Source organism: Cyprinodon tularosa, unplaced genomic scaffold (genome assembly GCF_016077235.1).
Source record: "Cyprinodon tularosa strain WSP-4 unplaced genomic scaffold, ASM1607723v1 ctg620, whole genome shotgun sequence".
Lineage (NCBI taxonomy): Eukaryota > Metazoa > Chordata > Actinopteri > Cyprinodontiformes > Cyprinodontidae > Cyprinodon > Cyprinodon tularosa.
This window is the reverse complement of record NW_024039364.1, coordinates 295683-315139: the sequence shown is the minus strand read 5'-3', so window position 1 is coordinate 315139 and position 19457 is coordinate 295683. Positions and strand designations below refer to the sequence as shown.

The 19457-nt window shown below is 40.2% G+C and overlaps 1 protein-coding gene across 3 annotated transcripts in view; it reads left to right on the top strand.

Annotated features, from left to right (window-relative positions):
- Positions 1-16257, top strand: part of zeb2a (zinc finger E-box binding homeobox 2a) — a 41712-nt gene extending 25455 nt beyond the window's left edge. For 2 of the 3 annotated variants that reach the window (XM_038307820.1, XM_038307821.1), the window contains exons 3-10: positions 2770-2994; positions 3529-3597; positions 4014-4208; positions 4466-4680; positions 5881-5989; positions 6459-8320; positions 9827-10007; positions 15358-16257. In XM_038307820.1, coding sequence (XP_038163748.1) covers positions 2770-2994; positions 3529-3597; positions 4014-4208; positions 4466-4680; positions 5881-5989; positions 6459-8320; positions 9827-10007; positions 15358-15941 — 3440 coding nt within the window. In that variant the 3' untranslated portion in view covers positions 15942-16257. The remainder of the gene's footprint in view (positions 1-2769; positions 2995-3528; positions 3598-4013; positions 4209-4465; positions 4681-5880; positions 5990-6458; positions 8321-9826; positions 10008-15357) is intronic. The other variant, XM_038307822.1, reaches the window with a different exon arrangement.
- The last annotated feature ends 3200 nt before the right edge of the window (positions 16258-19457 follow it).

Genomic DNA, 19457 nt, shown 5'->3' with positions numbered 1-19457 from the left:
TCCAGGAACTCCCTGCATTCAGGGGACTCCACAAAAACACTGAAACCCACCCAAATGAGAGGGCACAACCCCAACACAATAGGACACCTGTTCAGAGGAAATGGCAGCAGGTGCAGTAATGCTTCAACCAGTCATGAATCTTCTGTTCTTTTTCTTTTAAACACCTCCAGCCTAAATGAAACTGGTGGATTGGCTGAAGCCTTGTATTGGTCCTTAACCACAGGCCTTTCAGATACTGTTCAGGGTGAGTTCTAAGGAGCTTAACAACCAGAGGTTCACCTGGAAATAGTTGGACTGAAACTGAATTGAAAATCAAGTTAAATGATTTTGAGACTTAGGAGAACATTTGGTTAAGACTACCCTGAAAGACTTTAGGAAATTCTGGGATTCCTCACAGTCTCCCCCTCCTGTATGTGTCACAATCCCTGGCAGTTCAAGCAGAAACCTGGTTTCCATGAGAACCATCTCCTCTCCTCCCCCGGGCTGTTGCCCAGGTGATCAGCTGATGAGAAGGAAGAGGAGGAGGAAACAGCAGCCTATACCTCAGTGTGAGGCAGCAGGCGCGTGGAGGAGGATGCAGCACCTGGACGAGCGTTGCAGGAGCTAGAAAATCGGCTGATGTTTACAAGGTTTGCTTTTGATACAGTGTTTGGTTATGAATGACAGGCTGATCAATCACCAAGGTTACATGCGTTCTACAGAGAACCTTTTAGTGTTCAGGTTGCTTGTTTTTTCCTCTCATGCTCTTTTCTTGTGTTGCTGCTTGTTTTCTAGCACTGCGTGTGCCATATTTTTTGCCTTGGGCTCCCATTTGAGCTTTTCAGGTTACAGTAGTTTGTGTTTGTGCTGCTTTTGAGATCTTTCATCTCAGAAACAGCTGGAGACAAATGTGACAACGGAGAAAGTGTCAGAGGGGGAAGAAAGAAGAAGGGGGAGGAAGATTAATGTGTCTGTGTGGGAAGCTGAAGGAGGAGGAGAAGAGGGAGGAGTTTCTGCTTTGTCCTCGGCTCTCTGCAAAGCACAAAGACAGCTGACAGAGATGTTCTCTTTCACTCTGATGTGACAGAGATGTTTTCTGGTGGAGACTTTTCAGTCTGAGAGACTGTTAGGTTGCAGCTGAAGGTTTGCTTCACCCCAGTGAAAATAAAGCATCATGTGACCAGTCAGACAGACAGCAATCTGTAGAAGTTTTAATAGTGGGATCAAAAGCTTTTGACCAATCAGAGCCTGAAGTTTGAATGTAAGTGTTTGTGTTACTTGTTCTGCACTTTTCACCACACAACCCTCCAGTAAATGACTGTTTGGGCTCCAAAAGGAGACATATGCATTGATGAATATCTGACAACCATTACGATATTGTTTTTAATGTTTTTCTATATTCCTACTTTAAGGACATTCATGTATGCGTCTACAGAAAATATTAAGTAACATTTCACATCTTAAAAGCCCCCATCCTTAGCTGCCACCTGGCTTATTTGGTACTCTGAGCTCAGCCTCACCAATTGCAGGTGGAGGGCTCACATGGAGGTGCTCTTCAGTAGCCTTTCTGAGCTTATCCAGTCATAGTTCCTTAGCCAAAGCATGTTCACCAGATGAGCCGCACCTCCCAGGCTTTACATGAAGATGCCTACTTTTTGCCTTATGTTGTCAAATCATAACGTATTTCCTTCATTTATATTTTTTGATCAGATGGGATAGATCAGCATCCTGCTTTAGAACAGCTGAATGTTTCTACTGAAGCAGCTCACATTCTTTCAGACAGAAAAAAAAGAATTAATGGGTGGGGGGGGCATTTGGGAGTGTGTTTCATCTGATTGGGGGGGTTGGGGGGTCACATTAGACCCCCATGTATACCTAGGACCACACAGCGAGCGCTCCATCCCTCTGTGTTTGATCACAGAGAGCTTTACCCTTCCGAGGCGGTCACACCTCTTATTAAACCTCAGTCTGTCCCACGCCCCCCTTCTTCGCCGACCCTCACCCCCCCTCTCTCTTGGTATTCAGCCCAGGTCAGCAGATTTGAGCCCAGCCCACCGTGGCTCCCTTTTTAATTTGCACCTGTTGCGCAGTTGTCCGGGAGGCGAGAGCTGCAGCGGCTGCAGACAAAGATCATATTATGAACAGACTAATCTCCGTGTAGCGGAGAGGGTCCGAGGGTCAGAGATGGGGGGGGGGATCAAATCTGCAGCAGGAAGTGTGATAAGATGCAGAAGAGGCACTCTAGCAATCTGTGTTCACTGAACAAGCCTGAAATTCTGAGACTGTTCCTGTGGCTGGACTCCCATCTGCAGGCTGTTCCCATGATGTCATGCATCCTCACACACTTCCAAACCAAACCCTCAACACTGCACACACAATTCACCTCAGTCAGGTTCAACTCAGTTCAAGTCTACAGCCGGAGCGCAGCTGACAGAAAACACCAGACAAAAAAAAATGTGATTTAAAAACAAGTCTAAATTATGTAAAAGGATGTTTAAACTGTTGTTTTTGTTATTTCAGGTAAAAATCACAGATCAAAATGTTTCTGCATGTGCATTTCTCTCTGTTTTATTTAAGTCCATCCTGCAAGGTTGTAGGTGTGCCTTTATTTACAGACAGAGTTCTGAGACTAAATGAGGAAATTGACAAATCCAGAAGGCACATTAGAATATAATATTTCAATGATTAGTTTGGAGGTGGATCCACAGTGAAAGGTGGTTCCAGATGTTGTGTGTTTTTTTTATTTTTATTTGCAGCTGTGTCAGCTCCTCCTCTGTCTCTGTTTTTTAGTTGCGAACTATGACACTGTGCTGGAGACGACCTCAGAGACAGATGATGATGACCAGACGCTGCTCCGTGATGACAGTAGCTTCACGGGAGCTGCGGGAGAGGATGAAGAGGCAGGAAGTCCAGTTGGTGTTTCACATCTGGAGGCATCGCCCAGGGTTGGCCACACCCTGCTGTCCAACAAGGATCAAGAGGACTTGGAACATCGAGGAGAGGACAGGTGTATCGGTGAGTCTCTGATCAAATCAGCAGCTCAGAGTAAGAGCAGAATAATGTTTGCTCCTCTACCATGTTCCTGATGTGGGGCAGCTGGTGCTTCTGATCATCAGATAGTAGAGAAGACTGTAGAATAATGAGTTTACACTGTAAATAAATAAATAAAAAAGCACAGCTATGAATCCAAAAACCACAGGAGGGTTGGGTTAAGAACCAGGAAACTAAAGGTAGAACTAACTAGACAGAAAGCTAAGAAGGAACAAAATAGGAACCAATGGAGATCAACAAGAACTAGAGAGAATTACATTAAGGAAAACCAAGGAAACAAGCTTGAATAGGGAGCACTAAAATACCCATCAAAATCAGAACCAGGAAACAAGCGTGGAAATGTACAGAGAGGAACCCATGGGTGAATCAGTTAGAAACCCAGGGAGATAACATCAAGAATAAAAACAACCTGTTAAGAGCTAGGGAAGAACCAGGTGAAAAACCAAACAATAACAGAATTAGAAGGAGTGTTTCTAATTCTGTGTTTCGTTCCTTTAGGGGAGCAAAGCACCGAATATGATGCTGTGGGACCTGAGGCATCTCTGCAGGTGGTGGAAAATGGTGCAGGTGAGATCAATAATCTATTCGGAATGATAACAGCTCCACAGAGAAAGAGAAATAAAGCCAAACTAAATCACTTTCTTAGACAAAATAAAACTTTCATTATTTACGTTATATATTACTTGCACACATTATCAAATCAAATGTAACTGATTGTTCTTTTATCCTCACATTTTTTCTCTCAATCTCAATAAAGTTTATTAAAAGTTGAGCAGTTTTATGTCTTATTAAATAATTGATTAACGTGTTCTAAAAAGTTAAAGTCTGTGCCTAGATTGTTGTCCTTAATTTGTGTGTAAGTTTTGATATATGCAAGAAATCAGTTGGTGTAAATTTCTGTTCGTCCCTGCATCTTTAGTGTTTCCTAATTTCCCCTTTTATGCTGATGATCTTCTTTTCTCTTCTAATCTATGTCCTCTCAGGAAGACAACTGGAAGGCATCTCTGAGCTGGATGAGTTGTTCCTGAAACGGAAGCTGGAAGATGACTGCGGTCACCACGCAACTATTGCAGAGTACCTGCAGCGCAGCGACACTGCCATCATTTACCCAGAAGCCCCAGAGGAGGTAACGCGACTGAGCACGCCTGAGGCAGCTGGTCAGGATGAGAGCGAACACGGTGAGAGTATAGACACAATACAGGGTTAAAAACAAAAACGTAAACACTATAAACAGCGAAAATGTGGCTCAACATGAAAATAGAACATACTGAAAAACTTAAGGTTATCGGGGTGGCTGCTTGGTATAGAAGGTGACGTGAATTAAGGAGGATTCTCAATATCATGTAGTTTTACAGACCTGGCGGAAAAACAAGCCCAGTGTTCTGAGTATTCTGGGTTTAAAGGATCTCTTGTGACCTCTCATCTCTCCCTGCAGATCTGTCTTCCAGTGCCGCAGACGACTTCGCCCAGCTGCTCACCTGTCCATACTGTGAGCGTGGCTACAAACGGCTGACGTCTTTGAAGGAGCACATAAAGTATCGACATGAAAACACTGAGGAAACCTTCACCTGTCTGCTATGTGCTGAAACATTCACCCAGCGATCCCAGCTAGAGCGCCATATGACCACACACAAGCCTGCTATGGACCAGGTAAGCAAACACATCTGCACAATGTCAGCAAATGTCAGGTTGCATGGAAGGATGGATGGTTTATTGACCTATAAGCTCACAGTCCTACTGTGTTGGGTACCATCTAAGTCCTCCTTGAGTGATTTCTTTTCTGATAACCTGTTAACTTTGGATCCACCCAAATACTGTGAATGCATCCTGTGTAGGCCGATCCTCTTCCTGCGGCAGCAGCTGTGTTTGGGCGTGCAGCCTGTAAATGCAGCTCATCACTCGGTGCTCTAATCTAATGATGAGGCCGTGTTAAACGCTTCCTGCACACGCCTGTTCTCTGCTCCTTAGGATCCAGGAGTCTTATTAGAGTCAGTAACTAAGCTCCAAGTCATTCCATTTTCCAATTACACCATGATCGTAATGGGATTACCTTGTCCGAGCAGTTAGTTGTCAGGATCCTACAGTTCATCAGACCTCCTCACAGACTGAACCAAGACCAGATGGTCTTTTCCCCGCTGGGCTGGAGAATCCTAATCCTCTGAGTGTTTATGAGAGGACTCCCTGAGTTAAACCGTTAAACTGAGAAGAGAGGCTGAAGTAGATCGGTTCGTGTTTCAAAACAGAAACACTTATGTAAACCCCCTGTGCTGTTTAATCACTGCAATGAAACACTCCAAGGTTTTATCAATGGAAAAATTGACATATTGTCAATAGCTGCAATGGATGGATGGATGCATGGATGGATGGATGGATGGATGTCACTTCATCCTGTCTACCACCACAAAGTCAGATCCATAGGTTCAAAGTGAATCACATTCCACAAATTTTGTATTTTTATTTAAACTACAGTTTAAATAATAGTTTAAATAGTTAAACCTGTTAATAAGCAGCATCAGAGAAAACACATGAAAGAGGCGTTTTATCACCAAAAAAATATGATTGCTGATATCTGGGTTTAATGTGAAATAAAAAGATTTGAACTCCCTCTCTGCTATGGGAACAGGAACCCCCAACCCCACCCCAACCCCAATCACCCGGTGTTGTTTATTTGTGCATTTGCATTTGAAATGGTGGGAATGCACCTCTACCAGAAACTGCCGCCTCTGAACCGAATCAGCCCACGCTGTTCTCAGAATGCCTTCTGCAATCATTCTTCCAGGAGAATCTCTTTCTATCCTCTCTACTCCACTCCTACTCCTCCTCCCTGTAATCGGTTTCTTCTCTCTGCAGCCATCACTGCTCAGTGAAGGAGCTGTAAACCGCAAGTTCAAGTGCAGCGAATGTGGAAAAGCCTTCAAGTATAAGCACCACCTGAAGGAGCATCTCCGTATCCACAGTGGTGAGTGGAGGATAGGGTTAGGGGAACAGATAAATGGACAAACTAGGAAAAAACTGTTTGGGTTTTCTGATTAGTTTCATAGCTCTTTATGATCATTTACAAAGTACAACTTCCACTCTTTTTTTTTACATATTCATACAAAGAGAAGACAGTGAGAAAGGATTTTTTTAATATATCACAAAGAAACAGATAGTTCCTTTTTATGGAGGCCATGTATAGCATAAAGCCTTTAATGTGGAAATGTTATGTTTTTAAAATTTTTGATATCCTTAGTCATTGGTAATTTGAGGCAATTATACTAATAATCATGTAATTCCCAGCACTATGTAACTTGATTAGGTGAGAAAAGGAATGTATGGATTTAATCTTCAAAGTTGCAAACGTAAGAAAGAATTCATTTATAGACAGAGTTGTGTTTAGACACAATGGACCCTACAGTTTGAAAGTAATCCCTGTTTTTTTTTTGCAGGTGAAAAGCCATATGAGTGCTCAAACTGTAAGAAGCGCTTCTCCCATTCAGGATCCTACAGTTCCCACATCAGCAGCAAGAAATGCATCGGCCTAGTTGCCCTTAATGGACGAGTACGCAATGGGAACAACAGCAAACCTGGCTCCTCTCCAAACTCAACAACATCATCACCGGGAAGCCCTGCATTGTCCCATCTCCGGCAAAAACTAGAAAATGGGCGACTACTTGGTTTACAAGACCAACAAGGTCAGCTAGACATCAAAACTGAGCCAATGGACTTCAATGAGTACAGAATGCTAATGGCTTCACAGCATGGGTTTGGGGGACCAGGGATCTATCTAAATGGTCGTAGTGGAAGTCCCCTGAGTATTCCAGGCCCCTTTCAACAAATGGGTGGCATTGGGCTTGATCTCCCCCTCCTGGGCTACACTGGACCTCTTGGAAGCAGCCTAAGTGAGGTACAGAAAGTGCTCCAAATTGTGGACAACACTGTTTGCAGGCAGAAGATGGACAGAAACTCAGAGGAGTTGTCCAAGCTCAGGGCTTATATGAAGGAGCTGGGTGCCCAGATGGAGGCACAGGTGATTGGCCACAGTAGTCCTACCAAAAGCATCATTGACTACACGCTAGAGAAGGTCAATGAAGCCAAGAACCTGATTAATGACTCCAAGATGCAAATGGATGTTAACAAAGAGAAACCAAACCAATCAATTGATCTCAGCAGTGAAGAAAATTTGTCCGACAGACAAAACCAACTCCTGACATTTTCCTGTCAGTATTGCAAGGAAACCTTTCCTGGACCAATCCCACTTCATCAACATGAGCGCTACTTGTGTAAAATGAATGAGGACATCAAGGCAGTTCTGCAGCAGCCAGAGAGCAGTCCTGTTGGCTGCAGAGGGCAAAAGGCTGATGAACTGTCACATAGTGAGGCAGCAAACAGCCCTACCAACCCATTCAAGGAGCACATGTCAGTGCTGAAGGCCTACTTTGATATGAACACTGACCCCAACTCTGAGGAACTGCTCAAGATTTCGCTTGCTGTTGGCCTTCCTCAGGAATTAGTAAAGGAGTGGTTTTCACAATGGAAAAGTCAAAACAACCACATGGACAGTTTAAGAAAAAAAATACACATTCCTGAACCGGGTGGAGCCGACCATAATTTGAGTCGGTCTCCAGTGTCTCTTCCAGTTGTAGATTTACGCAATGGCTTCATTAACAGCGATGGTTCCTACAGAGTCAAAAAGACCAATGAGTTTACAGCCCACAGGCAGACAAAAGGGGAAAAACAACAAGATCCTGCGGACCCCTTACGAAGCAACACTCCATCACCCTTAAACCTGTCTTCCACCTCATCAAAACACTCCCAGAGTAGCTCTTACACTCCAAACAGCCTCACTTCAGAGGATGCCCATGGGGATATTCCTCTGGATTTGTCGTTGCCCAAACACTTGGCACAGAAGCGACCAAGGCCCAATGGTTTTATCACCGACCACAATGGGGAGCTTTCAGGACATGAAAAGGGATCTGAACCTTTAGAGCTTGTAAACATTAAGAAGGAGGTATTTAGCTCTGATAGTGGTAGGATCTCTATTCATCCGCTGGAGAAAAGCACCAGTCCAATTTTTGGGATTAATCCCTTTGGTGGTGGTCCTATGTATACCTCCTTACCACCCCATGGAGCCTTTTCTCCTGCCACCTTCATAAGTCCTGCCCAGGCCACCATCCCAGGTCTTAGGCCTTATTCCGGTCTTGACCCCATGAGTTTCCTGCCTCACATGGCCTACACCTATGCCCCAGGAGCTGCAACATTTGCAGAAATGCAGCAAATGAGAAAGTACCAACGGAAAGCAGGTTTCCAGGTAAAACTATAGAATGATATAGAAAAATGTCTGTGACTTTTATCACTACTGTTAGTTTAGGCGAAGTTTGTCAACTATATGAAACCTTACTTCTTAGATACAGTGCCAGCCATAAGAGCAAAAGGACTGGAAACAGTATTAACGTAAAAAATATGTTATGATTTGAGGGCCATTTCTGCAGAGGTAAACTAGAGTTCTGCTACCAATGTTGCATCTCCTTGTAGCTTAGGGACTTTTTGGGCCCTGAAAGTCTTAAACTATTTCTTTGAAGGAGCAGGGAAGTTTCTGGATGAGTTTTCATACCATGATTTGAACATTGCTAGATGATTATAGCTCTTTAAAAGCTTTTAAACAGTGAAAAATAGGGCCCAGAGAAAGACATAATCAAAGTGAAGTCGAAAGATAGATTTTTTATTACATTTTTCTTTTAATTTTAAATAAAAAGTTTGGCACATCAAACTGATTTTGATATGGCTTTAAATTACAAAGCAAACCCCCACCACCACCACCAAAAGTATATTGATAGATAGAGCCCTTAATCCATTTTATCACAGTTTGTAGCAACTAGCATCCATTTATTTTGGCTAACTTCTAAAAAAGTCTTTGGTGTTGGCGTGGAAGTGGTGCTGCTCTCAGTTGTTCTGTGACAAGCAATCAGTCACATTACCACAGGGTGAAAAACATAAACTAATGGGAATTGCTACAGCAAATTAGAACTGAACAACGCAAGTCACCGTCATTATACTAGTATCAAAACTTGTCATAGTGTAAGAGTAACCTTTTCATGTTCCTGATGCCTTCATCTGATCGAGATTTGTTTGGCTGACATAAAGTACGTATATTGAGATTGAAGAGAACATTGGGAGGAAGGAGAAAAATAGGAGAGTAAGGAAAATATTACTACTATCATTGCACTATTTAACAATATTCCATTCGCATGTTGTTGTGCAGCTATACTGCAAATATAAATTACCTTTACTTTAAGAAAGAATGGTTTATAGATCTTAAAGGTACTGGCATCAGCAAACAAAATGGAGGACAGCCAAAGGGTATGTAAAGGTTTTGCTAGTGTGTTTTGGTTGGTCAAAAGGGATGTGTTGCATAAGCTTCCAATTTGTTAAATATTAAATTAAATTGATGTGAAAGAGGAAAATCTTGAATGTTTTGACTAATGTATCATATTGCAGCTTCCTCATTTACTTGATAGAAAAAAAACTTGATGGATGACTTGAAACCTCCTCTCTAAAAGAAGTTCTCTTTCTGACTATACTTTGACTCCTTAAAAAGTTACCTGAACACTTCTCCTGCACACCCTAGTATATTTTATCCCCTCCCCCACCTGTTTTTTTATATGTCTCCTGGATGAAGGGACTTACCCAGGTTGGGCCCTTAAGCCCTGTCCAGACTTGGGATCATGGGGGCAGAAGGGGGGTGGCAGCAGAAGGTGTCTCGGAGCATGAAGTAAACAGGTGTGGGATTATGACTGAAGCTCTGTCTTTGTCTCAGGGGGAGCTGCTGGACGGGACGGCAGACTATCTGTCAGGCCTGGATGACCTGACAGACAGCGATTCGCTGCTCTCCAGGAAGAAGATTAAGAAGACTGAAAGTGGTATGTACGCGTGTGACTTGTGCGACAAAACATTCCAGAAGACCAGTTCCCTCCTAAGACACAAATATGAGCACACAGGTATATATAACACTTGGACATTTCTTTTTAATCCCCCGTTCTCCTTTCACTTCTAATTTCTTTACACATTTGTTTTATTCCCCAACCTTTACTTCTGTTTCTCACTTAGCTCCCCGCTCGTAGCTCTTCTACTCTTATTTTTTCTCTGCAGGCTGTGGCCTTTAACACATTCTCTTCTTTGCAGCAGCTTGGTGGGAAGTTGATCACTGAGAAAATGTTCTGCAGCATCAGTTTCAGACTGTATGTGTGTGGAGGGCGGGGTTCAGCTTGTCATTGTGTCTGAGTGAAGAATCTGAGGAATAATTTATTTAAAAAAAAAGAGAGATTTAGCTTTTTATATTAAGCCTGGAAACAGTCTGTGGTAAAGCTCAGTGGTAAAGATAAACTTACTCTCAGCCGTCATGTTTAACATGACAGTAAAAATATAACTCTTTTTAACAGCAAACAGTTTTTACTTTTATTTTTCAAAAATGTGATGTGAAAAAAAAGAAAAAAAAGCAAGATATACAATTAAAACTTTTGTAAATTGTAGAATATAAAGAGAGAAAAATATAGATATAAGACCATGTAGACAAAATAAGGGATTTCCAGGTCTATCCTTTTGCAAAGAAACACATTTTCTAGTATGGGATTTGGTATGGGATTTTGCAGAAGCATATGGGATGAACTGTAGCTGTCTGTTTTTATTTATTGTTTTTAAAGCAATCCTAAAACAGATAATTAACAAAATTCAGCCTACTTCAGAAGTAAATGTACGCACTTATATCTTTTAGTCTTGTTATTATCACAAAATGTTTGATGGCAGTAGAATGATTTATGGTATATATTTTATAAGAACATTGACATTTAGCTCTAAGTCATTAACCTAACCATTTCTTGCATGTTTGGTGGTTAGAGCTTATTGAGTATAGCTGAGTGCTGATCTCTCATCTTGGGCTTTTGGTGAGAAAGTGATGTTGTGTTTGTTTTCTTAACTGAGGAAGTTCTGACCCGCACATTGATATTATGAATCAGTGATTGTAAGTGATTGTGGTCATGTGGTCAAACAAAAAATATAAAGCTGCATGCATCAAATGTATAAAAAGAGATGTAGTGCTTCATTCGCTTGGGGAGCATATCATGTTGATATATGGTTGTTAGCTTATATGTATGATTACCAAATGCCAAAAATCAATCCTAATCTACCAAGACCTGGAGTAAATTGTCCCAGTGTTTTTCCAATCTTTTATAATCAGTATGTAATTATCAAGCAGGGTCAAACTCAATTTTGATACCAAGTAGATGCGGAGACACCAATCTCAGAAAAACTATCTGGTACCACGGTATCATCTTTCTTTACTGAATTTTCTTTAAAACACAGGCTGGGGGGGTTAAAACCAGAACTCTGTTCCGTGGAGGTGACAAAATGTCATCCTACCTGTTTTATTCCATCTTTCTCTGCATTGCATCATCCCATCATCATGTTGGCCAGATAAAGCAATCCTAAGCAGGAAAACAGGCAATCAGTATTTAAACCCACAAACTTCATGTTTAATTCAGGAGTGTTATGTAAAAAGTATCTCGCTTAAATGTTCTGGAGGTCTGATGTTTCCTGTATGAACTCTGTTTGCACTTTATTTTTTTTACATTTTAATGTTTCCTGTTTATTTCTGTTAACATCTGACCTGAAGTTCAACAGCGTACTGATAATGTTAAAAATAACTAAACCTAATTACTAACGGGTTTTCTGTGTTTCATTTCAAACTTACAAACTTACGGAGCCCCTCTGATGACATGGTCAAAAAAAAATTGTTATTGTGGCCACGAAGTAGTATTTCGTGCGCACAAAGTAGTATTTCGTGGCCACGCAATAAGTATAACGTGCGCACGAAATACTACTTCGTGGCCACGCAATAAGTTTAACGTGCGCACGAAATACTTATTAATAATATTAACATCATTCCTGGACAACTGGGTAAGCAAATCGAGCGCGCCTTCTCTAAGGTCTAAGGCGCGCTTGATTTGCTTACCCAGTCGGTCTCCGCCAGTCACGTGACATTTGTTGCTAAGACGCTATTTTAGCTGGAAAAGGCGTAGTGTAAACAACCGCAGCATAGCTAAACGAAGGACTAAAGGCCCGTTTACATAGCAGCCTGTCCAAGATAAGTAATTACAGTTAACATAAGCCTGAAAACAGGGGCGGATTTATGGATATTATTAATAAGTATTTCGTGCGCACGATAAACTTATTGCGTGGCCACGAAATAGTATTTCGTGCGCACATTAAACTTATTGCGTGGCCACGAAGTAGTATTTCGTGCGCACGTTATACTTATTGCGTGGCCGCGAAATACTACTTCGTGGCCACAATTAAACATTTTTTTTGACCATGTCATAAGAGGGGCTCCGTACAAACTGAATTTGGACTAAACAAGAAACTAGATTAACTCTAGCTAGGAGGATCAATATTTGCAGCCAGGCCGTGCAAAACAGGGATTTATTAAGTGATGTGAGCACTTTTGTAAAAGCTGGAGTTTTGTCAGATTGCTGCTCTTAGCTTTCAGATGTATGAACGCAATGCCAGGGAAGAAAGAAGGAATGGCAGCCTCTATTGGTCAGTCTGGGAAAGATTGAAAGAAAATGTCCTTTCTTTACAACTTGTAGTCTGTCATTTCAGAGAAATATCACCAATAAAAAAAAATGTATCATTAAAACAGCCACTTTAGATCACCAACAGGAAAACAATCCTATGGCCGCCACAAATCTCTAATAGAATTAGTAAACAACTAAACAGTCAAGGTGAGGCAGTTGTCTGGTTAAAGTCTTGATATCTACCTGATTGACTTACTGGGACCTGAAGAGAGCTGTACAGAGACACTCTTATGCTAAGTGGTGATGTGATAAGCTATCAGTTAGAAACAACTTATTCTCAAAATCTTGTATTGAATACAGAAACCTAACAGTGTCCAATAAATTATTGAAATAACACAACACCTGACGAATTAAAGCTTAAAACATTTTTTAATGGAGTTTGTTTCCAAGCTTAATATGCAGTTGGGGTCTGCACCTATACATTTGCTCTACCTTCACCTCTTTCACTTCATTGCAACATCTTCATTTAACTCCCCAACACAGGAGCAAAAGGCCGTCACATCGTGTAGATTTTACTGCGGTGTGTGTGTGTTTATCACACACACACACATCACAGTCTGCAAGGTAATGGGATGTTTTAGGTTCTCCCAGTGTGTCTGTTGGAACAACCTGGCTGCATGTAGCTGGGAGCTGAGCTTATGTGTGTGGAGCCGTGTTTCTGGTGAATGTGTGGGTGGGATGCCTGATTGGATCGGGTTCTGCCTGTCGGTTGGCAGCAGGCAAACTATCCCGCTCAGTCAGATGGAAGAAATTTCCACCCATATGGAGTCATAGTAAATTCAGCACACAATGTTCGCGTGTGCGTTTGACAACTGTGCAGATTTCCTGCCTCTTCTCAGGTTACATCTGGTGCCATAGTGTTAGTGAGGCTATGCCCCGTGATAACTTTTCAGCTATCTAATGGTGGTCATGGCAAGAAATGGACACAGGGCATAAGCGCACTCCTGATTAGAAGTTCCTTTGAACAATAGAAAGTATATTCCAATTGAAAGTTCGAGTGAATGGCCATGGTATGGCTTATAGCATTAGTGTAAAAAGTCAGTATCCTGTCATTTTTAGAGGTTGTCCTCCTTAAACAGGTTTGAGTGAAATCAATGTGTTTTTAGCAAGGGTCTGTACATCAGGGTCAAATGCTGAAAAGGTTACTGGACCTTCACCTACACCTGTTCACAGAGTGTTTAATCCAGGGATTCACATGTGTGACAGAGAAATGTGCAAAAAGCAACATGTATAACTGCCTGACAGTTTATAATGAAGCCAATTTAATGGTCATGCAGAGATCCACAAGGGATGGACTTTAAATGGTTGTTTAAGCTCTAGATATATCTATAGCTTCAACTTCCCCATCATTGTGTTAAAAGACAGTTTAAAGACAATATCTGAAACATTATCCCTGGGTTGAGGAGAAATAATATTGGACTGTTGTTAACTGGTCTGAGGTGTTTTATTTGGATAAAAATACATTTGTTACTGTATTAGGAAATCCAGTTAGACTGGAGGGAGAATGGTGAGGCAAAGGGAGAATCTAAAATAATTAAGTTTCAAGGTGAAGTTTCCATATTCAAGAAGGATTGGGGGAGGAATATGACATTTCTTGGTGTTGGTCCACTGTTTTATCAAGTCGAAAGTCTGGCATTATTTTTTGCTACCCTCTGCTGACAAGCATTTTAGAGATGCTGGTTTTATTTACGAAAAGCCTGCAGATGAACTGAAGGACGCTCTAAAAGCACCCTGGGCTTTCTGATCTGTTCATCAGAGCTGATTGTCTCCATGTTACGCCGCAATGATCTAATGATTTACTCAAATGGAAAACAAACCAAGCACAGAAAGCATAAACTGTACTACCTTGGTCAGCCATAATGAATTACGTGGAAACCAATTTGGTCTGGTAAACCACCATATCTGGCCCGACCAATAACAGCGGGCTAAGGGGGACTTCGTGATGTGTCACTCTCAGCGCCTTTTTGCTTTTCTGTTAGCATAACAGCAAGCTGGTGACTGCAAATTATCAATATTTTAATGATGCTCTCGCATGTCCCCAGTAGGATTGAGCTGACCTTAAACCCTTAACAATGGACGTCTTTAGTGCCATTTATTTTTTTAAAAACATATATTTGCTGTTTCCAGCTTGACATTTTTCACGGACAACAAAATTACAGAAAACAGAGCGCATCGCTTGTAGGTTTGAATCACATCCTAAGTTATCTGATTAGCTCTAACCTAATGAGGCTGACCTTGTTGGTCCCACCTTTGAATTCCAGCCCTATTATATCTTTACCAGACTGATACGCCATGTAACCTCATGTATGTCTGGATGGCCAGGCTAAAATTATATTATAGATGGACATACTTCAGATTAGACCAACATGTTTGCTAAATATTTTGGATTTTTTTTTTTGTTAAATTCTAATTTTGTGAGTATTAGATCATCATTATCTATAAACTATTAATCAAAAACAACAGAAATAAACAGTCGAAAAATTTTACTGTGTGATGAATCTGTATAATATCCAAAATGTACTTTTTACATAACTGAAATTAAATCTTTGAGGACTTTTTAATTTCTACGCATGTTCTGTTTTAGTTACTTTGATAGATGAGAATTAAGCTTTTAGTTGTCACAGATAAAAATATGAAGACATTTTTGCTGATTTTGTCTCCTGAAGCTGGTTGCTCTGTCCTTACCGACTCCTACTGTCTCCTCTATGTGTGTCTCCAGGTAAACGTCCACATCAATGTCAGATCTGTAAGAAGGCCTTCAAACACAAACACCACCTCATCGAGCATTCACGCCTACACTCAGGGGAGAAGCCCTACCAGTGTGACAAATGTGGCAAGCGTTTCTCCCACTCTGGCTCGTACTCACAGCACATGAACCATCGCTACTCCTACTGCAAGAGGGAGGCTGAGGAGCGTGAGGCGGCAGAGAGGGAGGCCAAGGTAGGACCGCTGGCTGGAGGCCTGGAGCCCACCGAGTTGATGATGAGGAGGGCCTTTCTGCAGGGATTGGGACCTCTCGGTTTCTCTGATCCCGAAGAACAGCCAGAAGAGGGCTGTGGTACCATCTTAAGGGACGGAAGAGAGGGAGGAGGAGAGCAGGAGGAGGGGGGAGTGGACAACAAGATGTACGAGGAGGTGACAGACGGACACAAAGCAAGATTCAAGAACAGAGAGGAAGAAGGGGGTGATGGCAGGAGCCAGATGGACTCAAAGCTCGATGAAGGGGGCAAAGACTCAGCACAGCTGATGGACACTTGTTCACGAGAAGGGAAGACAGACGGCACGTTGGAGCAGGAAGACTGATGGAGGAAAATGAACTGAGAAAAATAAAGATTTGTCCGTGAGGTTCAGTATTTGCTTCATGATGAAGGATAATAGAATGCCTGATTGCAGGATGTTGGTCATGAGTCAGATCTATATCCAAACTTGTGTTATACATCAGGCTTCTGGATAAGATCAACAATGATATCCGGAGGGCGTGGTTTACCTAGGACACCTGTTACTCTCAGACATCATACCAATTTTGATGGCTCCCACTGAGTTAAATCTCTTTATTCAACTAAGCTGTAGTTTATCATGTTCAGTCTGATTCTTTCCAGAAAGCAATTTTTTTTTAAGTTGCCACAAAATTTTGATTTTCGCAGTTAAATTTACTCCCAATCTATTTAATCTAGAAACCTAAGTAAAAAACATGTATGAAACTTGTGTTTGAACTCTGAACTCCCGTTTTTTTCTTTTACAATTGGATTTTTCTTTTAAGTAATTATGGATTTAAATATAAATATTATTTTTATATTTACAAAATTACAGTAAGCAATCTGTTTAAACATAATTATTTGAAAACTTAATCCAAATTCCTTCTTATATAGACTAACATTAGACTATGTAAAACTACCTTAAATCACCGCTTGTCAAAAAGTGAGTTTAAAACATGTCCTTGATTGGTTTAAACTGGTAAAGCGGTCATGGTGTACAATGGAAAATTTATTTTGATACCCAAAAAGGTTGGATCCAAAAAAAAAAAAAAAAAAAAAAAAAACAGGTCAAAAGAAACAAAACAGAAAAAAAAAAAAAAAAAAAAAAAAAAAAAACAGTTTACCTTGTTACCTTATTTCCCTGGCCTTTGCAGTTTTGTTTTTTTTTTGTTTTTTTTTGCAACATTAAGGTTCTCATTTCAAAATTAAACCAAATCTTTATGTTTCTGGTTCTATTGGAGGTAGAAGCTGTAAAGTCTGTAGGACTGAACCTAATAAAATACGAACATTTAGCAGCCAAAGTAGGAGGTGTCCTAATAAAGAGGCGTCCATTTTAGCCTGATTATGTATGAACTACGTTTTTGATTAGTTAATTTTAACCCTTTAAGCAAACCAATATAACCTTCAGTGTACAAGATGGTTGTTGACCTGAATCATGAAGCAGGACTGCCTGGTTTAAAATCCATGTTATGCAAGATAAGAAAATAAAAGTAATAATAATTATTATTCTAATAAACTAAGTGAAGCGCTTGTTAATGTACAGTATTATAAAGGCCTGAAAGCTGTGTGGTGCTCTGATGTTCCTAACCTTTGTGTCTCGTGTTCGATAAAAACCACTTCAGGAAATTGCACTTGGCTCCCTGAATCACTACAAAATAGTAAAAAAATATACATATAAAAAATTTAAAGAGGGAAGCCTGGAACACTCGATCACGTTCTGTCAGTGTTATTGTTGTCGTTATGTCTCCTTTTTATGTGACATTTTTTACATGAATATTTTGATCCAACTTTATTATTCTACCAACAAGCCACATGACTTCAGGCATCCTAAGTTGTTGTTGTTTTATTTTCTCTGTGAAGGAATAATTGTGATTTTTAAGTCTTAAAATTGAGAGGCAGAAATGGGGGGAAAAAAGGGCTTGGCTGTAAAAAGAGGACGGAGCCTTGTGCTTCAAAGAAAGCCTTATATGCAAACCTTTTACCTGTCTGTTTCTAAAAACCTGCCATCCCTGTGCAGTGACACACCACTCACCCCTGTCCTCTCATCCTTTCAGTATTAAATTAGATACAGTAGATGTCACTCTATAGTTCACAACTGTGCAATTTGTATTTTTTTTTGAACATGCCATTTCTTTTTGACAGTATTAATTTTTGAATTTACCAACAAAAATTTTACTTTTTATTTGAGGATTTTCCATTTTATTTATGTGTGTCCTTTTATATTGCTGTCTTTATTTATTTCCTACTGTAGTGTACAGTATTAGGGTTTCTCCCAGAAGTATATTTTAGTAAAATGGTTCCATCATTGATTATTGGAACATAAATGTTGATCAGGTCGTATATTTGTTTCCTTCGTGTTTCATTTCATTTGAAACTACTGATAAAAAAAAAAATGAATCTTGGGAACTTTAATACAATAATTATTGTGCAAGCACTGTATTAATAAAAAAATCCACTTTATTCATTCCTCTGAAGAGAGGATGAACTGATGATGAAGGAAGTCCTGAAATGTCTGAAGTACTATGGTTTTTAATTTTTATTTTTTAAGTTGAAATAAATGTAGCCAAATTAAATTTTAATAAAACTGTGTTGTTCTTCTTGTAGTAATTGTATTTTATGTATTACAACTCCAGTGATAATGCTGATATTTTAGTGTAATGTTAATCAAAGGGTGTGGTGGTCCTAATACAACGTCCACAAGTGTTAAGTGGTTAGAGGAACATTCAAATATATTTTTATAAGTTGTCCTGCAGATTATCTTCTTTAACATAGTCATTGCCTGTGCAGTGACTGATGCAGAATCTTTAGGCCAAACTGTTTAACTATAAATTAAGATATTTTACAATGGAAAATCTTTTAAGAACCACACATTATGCTTTTTAGCATAATAGTAGGACAACTCTTTGAGTATTACTTTAGAGCAGTCTTTGGTGCGCTCAAATCTGCTTTCAAATAACTTAAATAAACTTGGTTATATACAACAAGTTTTTTAAATGCAGAATGACTGAAACCCTGTTATTTTCGAGAATAGAAACGTATGAAAAATATTTTTCTAAGCAAAGCAAATTGAAAGCAATTGCCCCCATGGAATTTGTGAACCCGATACCCTTCTTTCATACCGCAGATGTGCAAAGCCCTTTCAAAGTTTTCATTATAGAATGAGTTAAAGTGAGGAAAATAAGTATTTGAACACCCTGCTGTTTTGCACATTCTCCCATTTAGAAATTGAAAGGTCTGAAATTGTCATATATATATATATATATATATATATAGTCATATATATATATATATATATATATATATTTTTTTTTTTTTTTTTTTACTATTTCTTTGTATGATGCAGCTGCAAATAAGTATTTGAACACTTGTCTATCAGCTAGAATTAGACCTGTTAGTCTGCCTTCAAAACGTCCACCTCCTCCCCATTTATTATCCTAAATTAGATGCACCTGTTTGAGGCTGTTAGCTCCATAAAGACACCTGTCCACCCCATACAACCAGTAAGTATCCAACTACTAACATGGCTAAGACCAAAGAGCTGTCCAAAGACACTACAGACAATATTGTACAGCTCCACAGGGCTGGAAAAGGCTATGGGGAAATTGCCAAGCAGCTTGGTGGAAAAAAGAACCACTGTTGGAGCAATCATTTGAAAATGGAAGAAGCTAGATATGACTGTCAATCTCCCTTAAAAAAAAAAAAAAAAACCTTTTGGGGTCTCAATGATACTAAGAAAAGTGAGAAATCAGCCCAGAACTACACGGGAGGAGCTGGTCAATGACCTGAAAAGAGCTGGAACCCATGTTTCCAAACTTACCGTTATACAATAAGACATCCTGGTTTA